General features: G+C 44.2%; 2 protein-coding genes across 3 annotated transcripts in view; both read left to right on the top strand.

Moving 5' to 3' along the window:
- The first annotated feature begins 1,370 nt into the window (after positions 1-1,370).
- On the top strand, positions 1,371-9,540 carry LOC125485846 (monocyte to macrophage differentiation factor-like). 2 transcript variants are annotated; one of them, XM_048610712.1, is made up of 5 exons: positions 1,371-1,607; positions 2,434-2,586; positions 2,708-2,809; positions 3,829-3,898; positions 5,718-9,540. In XM_048610712.1, the coding sequence occupies exons 2-5, from the start codon at positions 2,504-2,506 to the stop codon at positions 5,919-5,921; spliced, it is 459 nt and encodes a 152-aa protein (XP_048466669.1). In that variant the 5' UTR covers positions 1,371-1,607; positions 2,434-2,503; the 3' UTR covers positions 5,922-9,540. The 2 variants fall into 2 exon arrangements, with proteins under 2 accessions (XP_048466669.1, XP_048466670.1); XM_048610713.1 differs by lacking the exon at positions 2,434-2,586.
- LOC109939027 (sodium-coupled monocarboxylate transporter 1-like) overlaps positions 6,011-15,034 on the top strand; it is a 45,790-nt gene continuing 36,766 nt past the window's right edge. Inside the window, exon 1 of the mRNA XM_048611080.1 lies at positions 6,011-6,021. Within this exon, the coding sequence (XP_048467037.1) occupies positions 6,011-6,021 (11 nt within the window). The remainder of the gene's footprint in view (positions 6,022-15,034) is intronic.

The raw sequence follows: 15,034 nt of genomic DNA, 5'->3' as shown, positions 1-15,034 counted from the left end.
GGATAAGCCAGTGTTCCTGTAAAACCAACCACCTCCACTGGGGCCTCAGTAATCCACTCACCCTCTGCATGTTTGTGGAGAGCCATAAGCAATGCTGCATGTTACTGAGGAGTGTCTACAGACTAACTGGTGGACTAATCACCTTAGCCTCATTTGTGGAGTTTATCACTTGGCTTCAGGGATTTGCATTTGCTAAATAAATAAACTGCCCAATCTCCTCATCTCTCTCCTTGCAGTGTCATGCACTTTGACTGTAGCCCATTAACTGAAGTTTCCAGGACATAAGTGAAAATGACTAATAATAAACTTTTCAAACTGTATCTAGGCTTGTGGAACTTGTTTAGAGATAGTAAGATTTGCTGGTGCTGGAGTCAGAGATAACTATATGGAGATGGAAGAGCACAGCAGGCCAGGCAGCATCAGAGGAGCGGAAAGCTGACGTTTTGGATCGGGACCCTTCTTCAGAAATGGGGGAGGGGGAAGGGAGCTCAGAAATAGAGAGAGGAGGGGTGAGGCTGGGAAAGGTACATGGGATTGTAATAGGTGAGTGCAGGTAGGGAGTGGTGGGGATTGGTCAGTGAGGTGGGAGGAGCGGATAGTGGGAGAGAAGATGGGGAGGTTGTGTCAGGCTCCCAAGGCGGAATATGAGGTGCTGCTCCAGTTTCCGGTGGCGTCATTTATGACGCTGGATGGTGCCCAGGATGGACATGTTGACCTGGGAGGGGGAGTTGAAGTGGTTCACGACTGGAAGGTGTTGTCATTTGTTGCGAACCGAGCACAAGGGCTCTACAAAGCGGTCTCCAAGCCTCCGCTTGGACTCACTGATGTAGAGGTGGCTTCCACCACCTGCAATCTGACCCCATAACCAAAGATATATTTCCCTCCCCATCCCTATCTGCCTTTTGTAGGGACCACTCTCTCCACGACTCCCTTGTCTGCTCCACACTCCCCACTAGCCCCAGTGCCCCCTGCAACCGCAGGAAGTGCTACACCTGCCCCTACACGCACCCCCCTCACCTCCATCCAAGGAAAAAACAAAAACCTTTCACATCAGACAGATTCGCCTGCACATCCGTCCAATGTGATCTGTTGCATCCGCTGTTTCCGATGTGGCCTCCTCTCCATTGGTGAGACCAAGCGGAGGCTCGGAGACCGCTTTGTAGAGCGTCTGTGCTCTGTTCGCGACAAACGCCAACCCCTTCCAGTCGCAAACCACTTCAACTCCCCCTCCCACTCCCTGGATGACATGTACATCCTGGGCCGCCTCCAGTGTCACAACAACGCCATCCGGAAACTGGAGGAGCAGCACCTCATGTCCTGCCTTGGGAGCCTACAGCCCAATGGTCTCAATGTGGACTTTATTAGTTTCAAACTCTTCCCACCCCTGGCCTCATCTCTTTTGGAACTTGTTTGTTTCTTTTCTGACTGCCCTGCCTACTGTATGTAATTGTGTACAATTGGCAGTCCTGCCTGGTTGGCATTTGCGAGACTGGTATAGAAAATGATGGTAATCTTTTTGTCCTAATTGACAGAACGATGGAGCAGTGTTTCCACATGTGTGACCGAATTGTTATCTACTTCTTCATTGCATCATCTTATGCACCATGGTGAGTGTTTTAACATTTTTTACAAAAATTAATGACATGGGGGAGACTTTCCACGTAGTTGTAATGTCGCAGGACTAGGAATCCTGATGCCAGGCTAATATTCGGAAAGCATGGGTTTGAAACCAGCCATGGCATATGGTGAAATCTAGATTCTATTAAAAATCTGAGTATAATCTATGTTGTGAAAACTGATATTCTTGAGGAAGGAAAGCTGCTGTCTTTACCTGATCTTGCCTATATATGACCCCATTCCTACAACAATGGAGTTGACTGCTGACTGCTGTATTAAATGGCTGAGCAAGCCACTTGACAAGAGGGATGAGCAATAAGTGCTGGCATGGTCAGGGACACCCACATCCAATTAATGAATAAAACAAAATGTCCAGCTGCATCTGGAACATGAGACAGCATGGAATTGACTACATGTTCCAAACTGCATGTGAGATGGACTACTTCACATGCAACTAATTGAAATGCAGGATCTAGTAGCCCACAAGCTCTTGTAGAATGGTTGAGACATCTTTTTGGCAACGGATGTTACTTTTTTCGAGCTGATTGGGATTATAAAAGCTCACACTCTACTAAACTCTTCATTAGTCACGCCAAACACCTGGTAGCAAGTGTTGTAATTGAAATCAAGAGGGAGCTATGCATCTAACTGAAAAGCTGAAATGTAACATAATTTTGGTCCCTAGTATAAGCTCTCTCAATGCTGTCAGCTTATCATATCGTGTCCGATACAGCAGCTGACATCTGACAGTGTAGCAGGAATCAAATACAAGTTCATTTTCCAATATTTTGAGTGAGGATTGTATATTTTCTTTAGCCTTGGTGCCCCAGACCATTGAAGGTGAAATTTAGACGGTGCCAGTTCCAGAGGGCTTTCCTAATGCTGCATGCATATAAAGAAAGTAAAGGGCTTGGCTGTGATGATCTCCACAGCTGACACAACTTATGATCACAAAGATCAATCGTTAAGGTAAAGTACTGGAAACCTCAACGAGAGAATGCTTTCTGGAGAAGTGAACTGTGTATCTGTTAATGTAAAATTCAACAGATTCAGAATGTCTGCAAGCCACGCTAACATCTTTCTTTTGCAGGTTAAATCTCCGTGAGCTTGGGCCCTTGGCATCTCACATGCGCTGGTTCATTTGGATCATGGCCGCTGCTGGAACCATCTACGTCTTTTTATACCATGAACAGTAAGCACTTTTTCCACAATTCAACACCATTCACAACAAAGGCACCCACTTGATTGGCACCCCATCCTCCACCATTAACATTGAGTAGGCCAACTTCAATAACATCTAAGACGTTTGACACCATCCAGGACAAAAAAACCCAACTTGTTTGACACCATGTCCACAAACATCCGGTCCCCCCACCATCAACACTCGGGACAAACTACTGTTACTATCTACAAGATGCAGTGCAAAAATTCACTAAAGATCCTCATAACCGTGTCCATCGAGAAGGATGACAACAGCGTATACATGGGAACTCCACTACCTGCAAGTTCCCCTCCAAGCCCCCCCTCATCCTGACTTGGAAATATATCCCCATTCCTTCACTGTTGCTGGGTCAAAGTCCTGGCATTCCCTCCCTAAAGGCATTGTGGGTCTACCTAAAGCACATGGAGTGCAGTGGTTCAAGAAGGCAGCTCATCACCACCTTTTCTAGGGCAACTAGGGATGGGCAATAAATTCTGGCCCTGCTAGTGACACCCATGTGCCATGGATGAAGTTTTAAAAAAAAAAAAATTCCTTCACTGGGGCATAACAGCAGCAATTTTTATCTACAAAATGCACAGCAGCAACTCAACAAAATTCCTTCAACAGCACCTTCCTAACCTGCAATCTCTATCACCAAAAAAGATATGACGGCAAAGGCATGGGAAAATTGTAACCTCAAATTCCTTCCAAGCCACTGTCCATCCCAACTTGAAACAATGTTCTTCATGTCATTGGGTCAAAATCCAGGAGTTCCCTTTCAGACAGCTCGCTGGGTGTACCCGCACCACATGAACTCCAGTAGCTCAAGGCCTGTCACCACCAGCTTCTCAGGAGATAAATGTGAATGGTCTTAATTAGTCAGACCCACATCTGAACTACAACTGCTTTTAAAAATGCATTCCTCTGTCATCATCATTTAAAACAGCATCGGTAATCAGCTGCAAGCATGAAATATATTTTATTAAAACATTTGTATTTTCTTTGCACAGGTATAAGATTATTGAGCTGCTATTTTACTTGACAATGGGATTTTCACCAGCTGTGGTGGTTGCATCTATGGTAGGTGGCTAGAATAATTACCTTCCATTCTCCAGGTTATAACTAGGATCTCTAATAGTTTCAGTGATATTGGATCTCCATGGATATTTTCAAAACATTAGAACTTTTAAGAACAGTCAGCAAGCATTCCCTAGAGATTAATGTGAATATCACCCTGCTCCTCTGCTCATTCTAACAAGGAACGTAAATTGCTCCATAACTCCAGATTTTCTGTCACATGCTGCTTCTGTTACTGAATTCTCCAAGTAACCAATCGCATGGTTTCATTTGGCAATTCTGTACAGTTACACTGTGACTGAATAAACTGTGATCTGTACAGTTGCACATTGACTCTTATCCTGAATAAACATGGACTCTGTATAGTTACACAGCGAGTGATCCTTTCCCTAAATAAATAGCAAGTGACCAAATTCATACGTCTGCCTCAACCCTAATCAGTGTTAAGCCAAATTATTCTTCTGTTCCTTCCCTTCCCCCCGCCCCACCCAAAAAAAAGTTCTATTTTCTGTGTTAATCAGGCCATTCTGGCCAAACTGTTTCAAACAGGGAATCCATAAAAATACCATAAGAAATAGGAATGGGACTAGGCCGTTCAGTCCCTCAAGCCTGCTGCACCATTCTATAGGATCATGGCTGATCCAACATTCCTCACGTCCACGTCCCTGCCCTTCCCCATAACCCTTGATTCTCCAATTACCTAAGACTGTATCTATCTCAACCTTCAATATACACAAGGACTCTACGTCCACAGCTCTCTGTGGCAGAGTTCCAAGATACTCAACCCTCAATTCCTCATCTCAGTTCTAAATGAGTGCCCTTTATTCTGAGACTCTGGTCCTACACACTTCAATGAAGGGAAGCGTCCTCTCAGCATTTACCATGTCAAACCACTTAAGAATCCTGTATGTTTAAATGAGATCATCTCTTGTTCTTCCAAACTCCCGTGAGTAGAGTTCCAACCTGTTTAGCCTTTGCTCATAAGACAGTCTTCCCAAACCCGGGGATCATGCTAGTGAGACTTCTCTGAACTGCCTTCAATGAAATATTGCTCCTTTTAAGGGGGCACAAATGCTCACTACTCCACATGTGGCCTCACCAGTGCCTTGTACAGTTAGTCATAGAGTCAGTAATAGAGATGTACAGCATGGAAACAGACCCTTCAGTCCAACTTGTCCATGCTGACCAGATATCCTAAATTAATCTAGTCCCATTTGCCGGCATTTGGCCTATATCCCTGTAAACCCTTCTTATTCTTATACCCATCCGGATGCCTTTTAAATGTTATAATTGTACCCGCCTCCCCCACTTGCTCTGGCATCTCATTCCATACACGCACCACCCTTTTGTGTGAAAAAGTTGCCCCTTAGGCCTCTCTTTAAATCTTTCCCCTCTCATCTTAAACCTATGCCCTCCAGTTTTGGACTCCCCCACCCTGGGGAAAAGACCTTGTTTATTTATCCTATCCATGCCCCTCTTGATCTTAAACCCTTAGGTAACCCCTCAGCCTCTGACGCACCAGAGAAAATAGCCCCAGCCTGTTCAGCCTCTCCCTGTAGCTCAAACCCTCGAATCCTGGCAACATCCTTGTAAATCTTTTCTGAACCCTTTCTAGTTTCACAACATCCTCCCTATAGCAGGGACACTAGAATTGCACACAGTATTCCAAAAGTGGCCTAACCAATATCCTGTACAGCCGCAACATGACATCCTAACTCCTATACTCAGTAAATTGCAGTAACATTTCCGTACTAGGTAGGTAATTGAAATTATCTGGAGTGGGCTTGATTGCTTTGACCTAATCCTTGCTGTTCTGATGCAGCCAAACACCGATGGAATCCAGGAGCTGGTATGGGGTGGCATGCTGTACTGCCTGGGAGTGGTATTCTTCAAAAGTGATGGGATAATTCCTTTTGCCCATGCAATCTGGCACATCTTTGTGGCTCTGGCTGCAGCAGTACATTATTATGCGATCTGGAAATATTTGTATCGGAGTTCTGCAATACCTACGTGGAAGGACTTCTAACATTCAGACCAGCACTGTCGGTTGCTGTTAGTTTGTGTTAATCAGTTTATTTGAACAATATATTAACACACAGGAACAGATTGCAGAAGATGGATGAGAGGTACCGAGAGCCACGTTCCAATGACCCCCGCCCCCCAACTGTGAATAAGCAGTGTCAGTCACAAGGGGAAGACGGATGTGAAATCCTAACAGATCCTCAGGGTGCTGCTGCCCACTTTTTTTTTTAAAACTTTTTTTTTTCCTGAGGTCACAGGTTTTAACCTCCAATTCTCTTTCTTCCTGCTGTCTTAACCATCTGGGCTATTCTGCATAATTTCAAGAGCTTCATTTTGACTCGATAGCATTGAAGTGATCTCCAGCATTTGACTGTACTTTGGTTTTTGTGATTGGAAGATATGTGAGGATGAAAGGATTCGGCTAAGGAAGAAATCGGCACCTTTTGTAAAGTGACTTGAAGCCTTGTAGGCACCCTATAGTTTGACATGAACACCCACAGCAATCTGAACTGATACATTCCATTGGGTGGCATTTTATACCTCAGCTTTGATTGCCAAATTTTCAACTTACTCAGTGATCCTGGGTGGTGCTCTGGTTGGACCGGTACTTTCCTTTCACATTTACCAGTAAAGAATTTAATTAAGTTACTGTATTTCTGTGTAGCAATGCCTTGAGTGCTGTCACAGGAGGCTAATGAACAGAACCTGTTGTACGTACTCTGTCATCTTGCATAGAGAGTGCATGGCCATATCCCAACAGTATTGTTAGTCTGGCTGTGATTATTTCAGCAATGTACTGATGGTGAGGAATGCAACAAAAAAAGCAGCATGTTTTCTTGGCCATTGCTACAGCAGCCAGCAAACCCCATCTCTTGTTGATAAATGTTTGGGCATACTTTTCCAAATCGTGGCTGATCAGATGGTCAGTTCCCTGAATCTGAGAGATTACCTCATTTTACCTCATTCTTGTAAACGAGCAGCTATTGTTCCCTCTGTCAAATTCTCCACAGTTGTCAGCTTTTTTGCATTCTCTTATGATGTTAAATTGGCCATTCCAGCATCTGTTGTAGCTCCTATTACTCTGTGACTATGACCACCATCTTAAGACTGTGAATTAAACTTAATAAACGGTTTACATTTTGTCAAGACTTTACCCTACATGTACAAATGCTTATTTTGTATGCAGCCAATTCTTACAAAATGGCCCTGCGAGTCTCTTCCCTCCACCTGCTTGCTCTAGATGTACAAACACACATAGATGTAGGTTTTTAGCTAGGTCATGGTTCACACCATGAGGAAAGGGCAGATGACTAATTCAAATCTTCCTATGACAGCTACTGTATAAAAGGAACGAAACACTACTCATTTACTCTGGGAGTGTGATGGAAACTTTATTCAATATCCACACAGCCATTGATTGTTGTCCGTGCAGGGTAAACGGTTAACTTGGTGCTAGCAACCAGTGGCAGTGAACCTGATTGTGTTTCTGTTACTATACTCAACAGTTGAATTAAATACCTCAGTGGTAATGTTTAGATTTTAAAGGTGCTTTTAAGTCAAACAAAACAGAAATCCAGGTGACATTTTTGGTAAACTCTTCGTTAAGCTCAGATCCTCTGCAACTTGTGGGTATCAGTATGTCAGGTTGGAAATAGGGAATGTTTGGAAGATGATGTGCCAGTTTACACTTGTTTCCAGAGCAGGTCATATACAGGTTGGGAGACAATGGCTTGGTGTTTGTCACCATGTGCTCCTCTTTGTTCCAGGAAATCTTGCTTACAAAATAAACATTAGTAACAGTACCAACTGGGTAAAAGGTGATTGAGCACAGCTACCATGTTACTGCAAGGAGTAGATCACCACAGCTTCTCCTGCTCTTGGTAACCGGTTTGTCTCTGTGTAAGATACATGCACAATAACAGATGGACCAGACTGGACAATATATAGCTTTTACTCAGCATTTGCTATATGTATACAAAAGCTGTCCCTGAGATATGCACCAGTCGCATGAGAGAAGAATCTCCTCTCACTCAACTTGTGCTGCCCATTTCTGTGTCAGCAGTTTGAATCATCAAGACCGGAACTTGTTCCTCTGGTGTTTCTAGGCTAAGGTTTACACTGCAACTGTTTGCGATATAGGGAAGTCGGTTTTATTATCAGAGAAAGGGAGGGTCACTAATAAGTTATGGTGCTTGTGAAATGAAATGAATTGTGTTGCATTAACAAGGTTTGCATCTGTACATATTTATCTTGTGAATCTCTGTGGATTGTGATGGTTTGGGGGTTTAAATTGATGCATGTCAAGTTTTGTAGCCAGGGTACCGACAGCTTTTAATATTTCTGATCCAGATGCTGTATTCTCAAGTGTGAAACCTTTTATTGTGTTTACAAGCAACAATTGCTGCTCCTACTGTTTGTCCCTAGCATGCAAACTGTCTGTGCTACCTAAAACCACCTTCACCCCTATTCTAGGGAATGGTTGCAAATCATTTTTACACTTGTGCAGGTACTGGACCTTTTGCACTTTTGAGCCTTTACACTTTGTCAAGAATGTTGTTTTTTGTAACTAGCTTAAATGTTGCTGAATCTGGGGAGTCAGGATTGGGCACAGCTCATCAACACTAATGTTGATAAGAGAGAAGCCACCCACCCCCCTCCCCTTTCCTGGTCACTCCCAGTGGTGGATTTCCAGACCAATATGCAACTTGCTTTTAATTAGTTTCTGGTTGATCTGTTTCCCTTTTTCTCCTAATAGATTGAGGCATTACTTAACCCCAGCAGTTCGGGAAAATATGACATGGATAATGGGTCTTGTCAGAGTTTAAACATATTTTTTGATACAGTGCAGGTTAAGCATACCTAGAATGGGGCCATGCCAGGAGCTCTGGGTAGTTGAGGCAGCTGATTCAGACAAGTTTTCCCATTGAATGGTGCCTGAGGCTTTTCCACCTCATTTCAGGCTGCTTTTCCTTCTTGAATCCCCTGTCTTCCCACCGGCTGAGTGCCTGCTTCATCTTGAACAATTTTAAGAGGAGCTTGCAGTTCCAAGTCAGTTGTCTTCCAGAAAATAGAACTCCATCTTTACTTCTGGAGGAGCCTATAACAGAGCTGCTGACCTGGGACAGCTGATGTGTAGAGTTACAGTAGCTTGGATCTTGACAAAGTCTGAGGAGTTGGAGGGACTAATTTCTCTGTACCAGTCAAGCTCTCCAGCAGTCTCACGGTCTCCAGTGTTTCCTGGCATAGGCTACACTGCCCCTGACTCTTGAGGTAGTGTGACCTGGGGAATTCTGAGCCCAAATTACCCACTGGATCAACAATTTAACATGTCTCCTCAATGGTTAATAGGACACTCTGGTAGAGGGTGTGAATCCTTGTTTCACTGCTGCTGAGCATTTTAAAATTTCTATTGAGGCTCAATCTCATTTCAAATATTTGATCCATTGAAATAGATTCCAAGTACTGTTTGAAAAATAAATTCAAATTTAGAGTCTGCATTTGATGTGACAGGAAATATAATATTGAGCTTTTTGCTGGGAGTGTGCTGTATATTTTCTGCGTGACTGTGTACTCTGTATCTGAATGAACCAGATTGCAGCTAAATAAAGGATGCATTTTGTTTACTTCTGATTTTTAACATGCTGTGGGTACAGACAGGGAGGAAATAGTGTTTTCACACACACCCAGCTATTGAGAATGACATCACCTAAGTAACCACTCTGGAACAGGCCATTTCAAAGATCTCTAGAATCCTGACTGGAGCCTCCCAGTAGGATCAGACTTATGTTCCACATTCGCATATCACTTAAACACAGGAGCACTCTCATTCTTTTTAATATTGTTACCATGTCTCTGTCTAACTTTGCCCTCCTAGAGCCAACTCATCACACATGGCATTTACTTTGCAAAAGTGTTTCTTCACCTCTTAGAGAGCAGACTCTCACTGGGATACAGTTCTTGACACCCTGGAAACTTAAAGAAATTGCCAAAACTCATCCTGTCAAACACTCCCAGGCCAGGTACAGCGCAGGATTAGACAGTAAAGCACCCTCTGCACTGTCATCATCACTGTCAATGTAATACTTTCATCCGAAAGGAGAAGGAAAGGTAGGTAAAAACAGAAAGAACTGCAGATGCTGTTAATCAGAGACAAAAACAAGTTGCTAGAAAAGCTCAACAGATGTGGTAGCATCTGTGGAGAGAAATCAAAGTTAACTGATGGTGGCTAGGAAAATGCCAGTTTATATGCAGAAGATGGGCGGGGAGAAAGGAGTATGTGATAGGTGGGGATAGCAGTTAGACAAAGGAGTAGATAATGATCTGGCTAGGAGGGTGAATAACTATTAATGAGGACTGTTAGTGGCTATTAATGGGTGGTATGTAACAGCAGACTGTGATAACAAGGCCTGAATATGAGAGAGCTTAAGCCGTAAAGTTATTGAACTCGATATTGAGTCCGGAAGGCTGCAGGGATGCCAGGTGGAAAATGAGATGTTGTCCTCCCAGTTTGTGCTGAGCTTTGCTGGAACACTGCAGTAAGCCTGAGGCAGAGATGTTGGGCAAGGAACAGGGTGGTGTGTTAAAGTGACAGGCAATTGGAAGTTTATTGTCTTTATTTTTCTGAATACACTGCAAGTGTTCTGCAAAGTGCTCGCCCAGTCTGTTTCGTTTCCCTATTATACAGGGGACCATATTGTGAGCAGCAAATGCAGTAGATGAGATTGTGTGAAGTGCAGGTAACGCACTGCTTCACCTGGGAGGTGTGATTGGGCCTTCGGACATTGCGGAGGGAGGAGGTAAATGGGCAGGTGTTACACCTGCGGTTGCAGGGGAAGGTGCCGTGGGACTGTGAAAGAAGAGTGGACTAGGATGTCCTGGAGGGACAAAAAGAGTTGCTGGAAAAGCTCAGCAGGTCTGGCAGCATCTGTGGAGGAGAAAACAGAGTTAATGTTTCGGGTCCGGTCACCCTTCCTCAACTGGAGGGAATGGTCTCTGCGGAAGACTGACAAGGGAGGGGTGTATGTGTCATATGGTGACCTCTCTCTGGAGGTGGCGGAAATGACAGCTAATAACCCTCTGGATGTGGATGCTGGAGGGATGGTAGCCAAGGACAAGGGGATCCTATTGCTGTTGCAGGAAGGAAGAGAGGGTGCGAGGGCAGAAGTGCAGGAGATGGGTCGGACTTGGCTGAGGGCCCTGTCGACAGCAGTGGTGAGGAATCCTCAGTTGAGGAAGAAGGTGGACGTTTTGGAGGCCCCCTTGTCGAAGTTATCATCATCAGGATGAATGTGATAGAGAGAGAGGTACTGGGAGAATGGAATGGAGTGTTTACAGGAAGCAGGGTGCAAGGATGTGGAGTCCAGGTAATTGTGGGAGTTTGTAATGGATATTGGTGGCCAGTATATTACCAGAAATGGAAACCGATGTTGAGGAATGGAAGGGAAGAGTCAGGTCCTATCTTGATTCAGTCTTTTCTCCCTTGGCCCAGTCCTTGCCTATTCGTGTGTCTGACTAAATGCCTCTTAAAAGTTGCTATTATTTCTGCTTCCACCACTTCCCCTGGCAGCATGTTCCAGGCACTTACCACACTCTGTGTAAAAGCTTTCTTCACACATCTTTAAACGTGCCCCCTCTCTCCTTAAGCCTATGGCCCCTAGTATTTGACATTTCCACCCTGGGGAAAAGACTCCGACTATTCCACCCTATCCATGCCTCTCATAATTTTATACACTTCTATAAGATCACCCCTCAGCCTCTGACACTCTTAACAAAAACAATCCAAGTTTGTCCAACTTCTCCTTTATAGCTAACACACTCCAATCCAGGCAACTTTGGGGTAAACCTCTTTTGCACCTTCTCCAAAGCCTCTACATCATTCCTATAGTGTGGCAACCAGAACTGCACAAAGTACTCCAAATGTGGCCTAACTAAAATTTTGTACAGCTGTAACATGACTTGCCAACTTTTATACTCAATTTGCTGATTGATAAAGGCCAGCAGGCCGTATGCCTTCTTTAATACCTTATCCACTTGTGTTGCCACTTTCGGGAAGCTACAAACTTGAATTCAACACCCCTCTGCACATCAATGCTGCTAAGGGTCCTGCCATTTACTGTATACTTTCTTCTTGCGTTTGACTTCCCAAAATGTGTAACTTCAAACTTATTTGGATTAAACTCCATCTGCTGTTTGTCTGCCCATCTTTCCAACTGATCTATACCCTGCTGTATCCGTTGAAAACTTACCACAATATCCACAACTCATCCAATTTTAGTTCATCTGCAATCTTATTAGTCAGACCACCTACATTTTCATCTATGTCATTTATCTCTACCAGCAATAGAGGTCCTAGTGTTGATCGTTGGGAAACACCACTGATCACAGACCTCCGGTCAGAAAAACGCCCTTTCACAACTTCCCTCTGTCTCCTATGATCAAGCCAGTTTTGAATCTAATTTGCCAACTTACTATGGTTCCCAGGCAACTTAATTTTCTGGATCAGCTGACCATGAGGGACCTTCTTAAATGTTTTAGTAAAGTTCACATAGACAACATCCACTGACCTACCCTCATCAGTCATCAGCCATCAAGGGTGGCATGGTGGCTCAGTGGTTAGCACTGCTGCCTCACGCCAGGGACCCAGGTTTGATTCCACCCTCAGGTGACTGTCTGTGTGGAGTTTGTACATTCTCCCCGTGTCTGCGTGGGTTTCCTCCCACAGTCCAAAGATGTGCAGGCTAGATGGATTGCCCATAGTGTTCAAAGATGTGTACATTAGGTGGATTATAGGGGAGCACTGTGCTGTCGGAGGGTCAGCACTGAGGGGTGTGCAAGCTAGGTGGATTGCCCATAGTGTTCAAGGATGTGTACATTAGGTGGGTTATAGTGGGATAGGTCTGGATGGGATGCTCTGAGGGTCGGTGTGGGCCGAAGGGCCTGTTTCCACACTACAAGGATTCTATGAACAAGTCTGCTCCACTATTCAATCATGGCTGTTAAGTTTCTCAACCCCATTCTCCTGCCTTCTCCCCATAACCTTTGATTTCTTTACCGATCAAGAAATTGTTTGTTCTAATGACTTAGCCTCCCCAGCCTTCAGCAGCATCTCAGTTCTAAAAGATTATCCCTTCAAGCAGAGGCTACTAGTGGAAGCATTTTCTCCATGACCAATTTATCCAGGCCTCTCACTATTCTGTAGGTTTCAATCAGATCCCCCTCATCCTTCTCCACTCCATCGAGTACACATCCAGAGTCCTCCACTGCTCCTCGTGACAAGTTCTTCATTCCTGGGTTCATTCTTGTAAATGTCCTCTGTACCCCCTTCAAGGCCAGAATATCTCTCCTTAGATACAGATTCCAAAACTGCTCACAATATTCCAGATGCAGTCTGAGCAGAGCCTTATACATCCTCAGCAGTACAACGCTGTTCCTGTCTTCTAGCCCTCTTGAAATGAGTATTAATATTGCATTTGCTTTCCTAACAGACAACTGAAACGGTATGTTAACCTTCAGAGATTCCTGAACTAGGATTCCTAAACCCCCTTGTGCTTTAGATTTCTGAAGCCTTTCCCCATTGAGAAAATAGTCTATGCCTCTATTCTTCCTTCCAATGTACATAACACACTCAAACCTCACCTCAAATGGTTGGAGGCACTGGATTGTGCAAAGGCTATGACCCGTGACAACATTCCAGCAACAGTACTGAAGAGTTGTGTTCCAGAACATGCCATTCCCCTAGCCAGGGCAGTTACAACGCTGACATCTACCCAAAAATGTGGAAAATTGCCTAGGTGTGTCCGGGACACAAAAAGCACGAGAAGTCTATGCTGGCTAATTACCGCCCCATCAGTCTACTCTTGACCATCAGTAAAGTGACGGAAGGGGTCATCAACAATGCTATCAAGCAGCATCTGCTCAGCAATAACCTGCTCAGTGACACACAGTTTGGGTTCTGCCAGGGCCACTCAGCTCCTGGCCTTGAACTGAAGAATCACACCATATTTGAAATGTTAACTCAGTTTCTCTTTCCAGATACTGCCTGATCTGCTGACTTGCTCCAGAATTCTCTGTGTTTGTTTCTGTCACAAAGGAAGATGATTGTGGTTGCTGGAAATCAGTTGTCTCAGCTCCAGGATATCTCTCCAAGAGTTCCTCAGGGGAATGACCTAGGCCCAACCTTCTTCAGCTGCTTCATCAATGGCCTTCCCTCCATCATACTGTCAGAAGTAGGGATGATTATACAATGTTCAGCGCCATTCACAACTCTCAGACGCTGAAGGAGTCCATGTTCAAATGCAGCAAAATGGGGATAATATCCAGGCCCTGGGTTGACCAGTTGCTACAAAATGCCAGGCAATGACCATCTCCAACAAGAGAGAATTTAACCATCACTGCCTTCACATTCAATAGCATTCAATAGTGAAATACTAAATAAAAACCAAAAGAACTGCGGATACTGCAAATCAGGAACAAAACAGAAATTGCAGGAAAAGCTCAGCAGGTCTGGCAGCATCTGTGAAGAAAAATCAGAGTTAATGTTTCGGGTCCAGTGACCCTCAGAACCAGAGGAAGGCTCACTAGACTGAGGAAGGTCACTGGACCCAAAACATTAACTCTGATTTTTCTTCACAGATGCTGCCAGACCTGCTGAGCTTTTCCAGCAAACTTCTCTTTATGATGGATTCCCACTTTTCCCTGATAATGTTTTACACTCTTAACAAGAATCTCTCCACCCTATCTTAAAAATGTTTAAGGACTCTGCTTCCAGCACCATTTGAGAAACTGAGTTCCAAAGACTCTGCACCCTCCAAGACAGATACATTTGCCAATTTCTGTTTGAAATAAGGAGGCTTTGATTTTTAAACAGAAACCCCCATTTCTTGATTGTCCCATAAAACGAAACATCCTCCCCAGTGAGAACACTTCTGCACTTTATAACATTCAATCAAATCATCTATTATTATCTTAAACCCGAGTGAAGACAAACCCAGCTTGTCCAACCATTAATGACAAGGCAACACACCTCCATTCCAACTGAGTCCAGTAAACCTTACCTGAATTGTCTTCAATGCGTTGCTATCCTTCTCTAAATAAGTTGGCTAATACTGCACGCAAGAC

The sequence above is a fragment of the Rhincodon typus genome, chromosome 23 (genome assembly GCF_021869965.1).
Source record: "Rhincodon typus isolate 14 chromosome 23, sRhiTyp1.1, whole genome shotgun sequence".
NCBI classification, from domain to species: domain Eukaryota; kingdom Metazoa; phylum Chordata; class Chondrichthyes; order Orectolobiformes; family Rhincodontidae; genus Rhincodon; species Rhincodon typus.
The sequence above is the reverse complement of the archived record's forward strand: the minus strand, read 5'-3'. Positions and strand labels throughout refer to the sequence as shown.

Excerpts from the sequence above, each read along its gene's own strand:
- LOC125485846 (XM_048610712.1), top strand. The coding sequence starts at position 2,504 with ATGCATATAAAGAAAGTAAAGGGCTTGGCTGTGATGATCTCCACAGCT. Across the intron at positions 2,810-3,828 it reads GTCTTTTTATACCATGAACA|GTATAAGATTATTGAGCTGC; the intron begins GTAAGCACTTTT and ends TTCTTTGCACAG. Across the intron at positions 3,899-5,717 it reads CTGTGGTGGTTGCATCTATG|CCAAACACCGATGGAATCCA; the intron begins GTAGGTGGCTAG and ends GTTCTGATGCAG.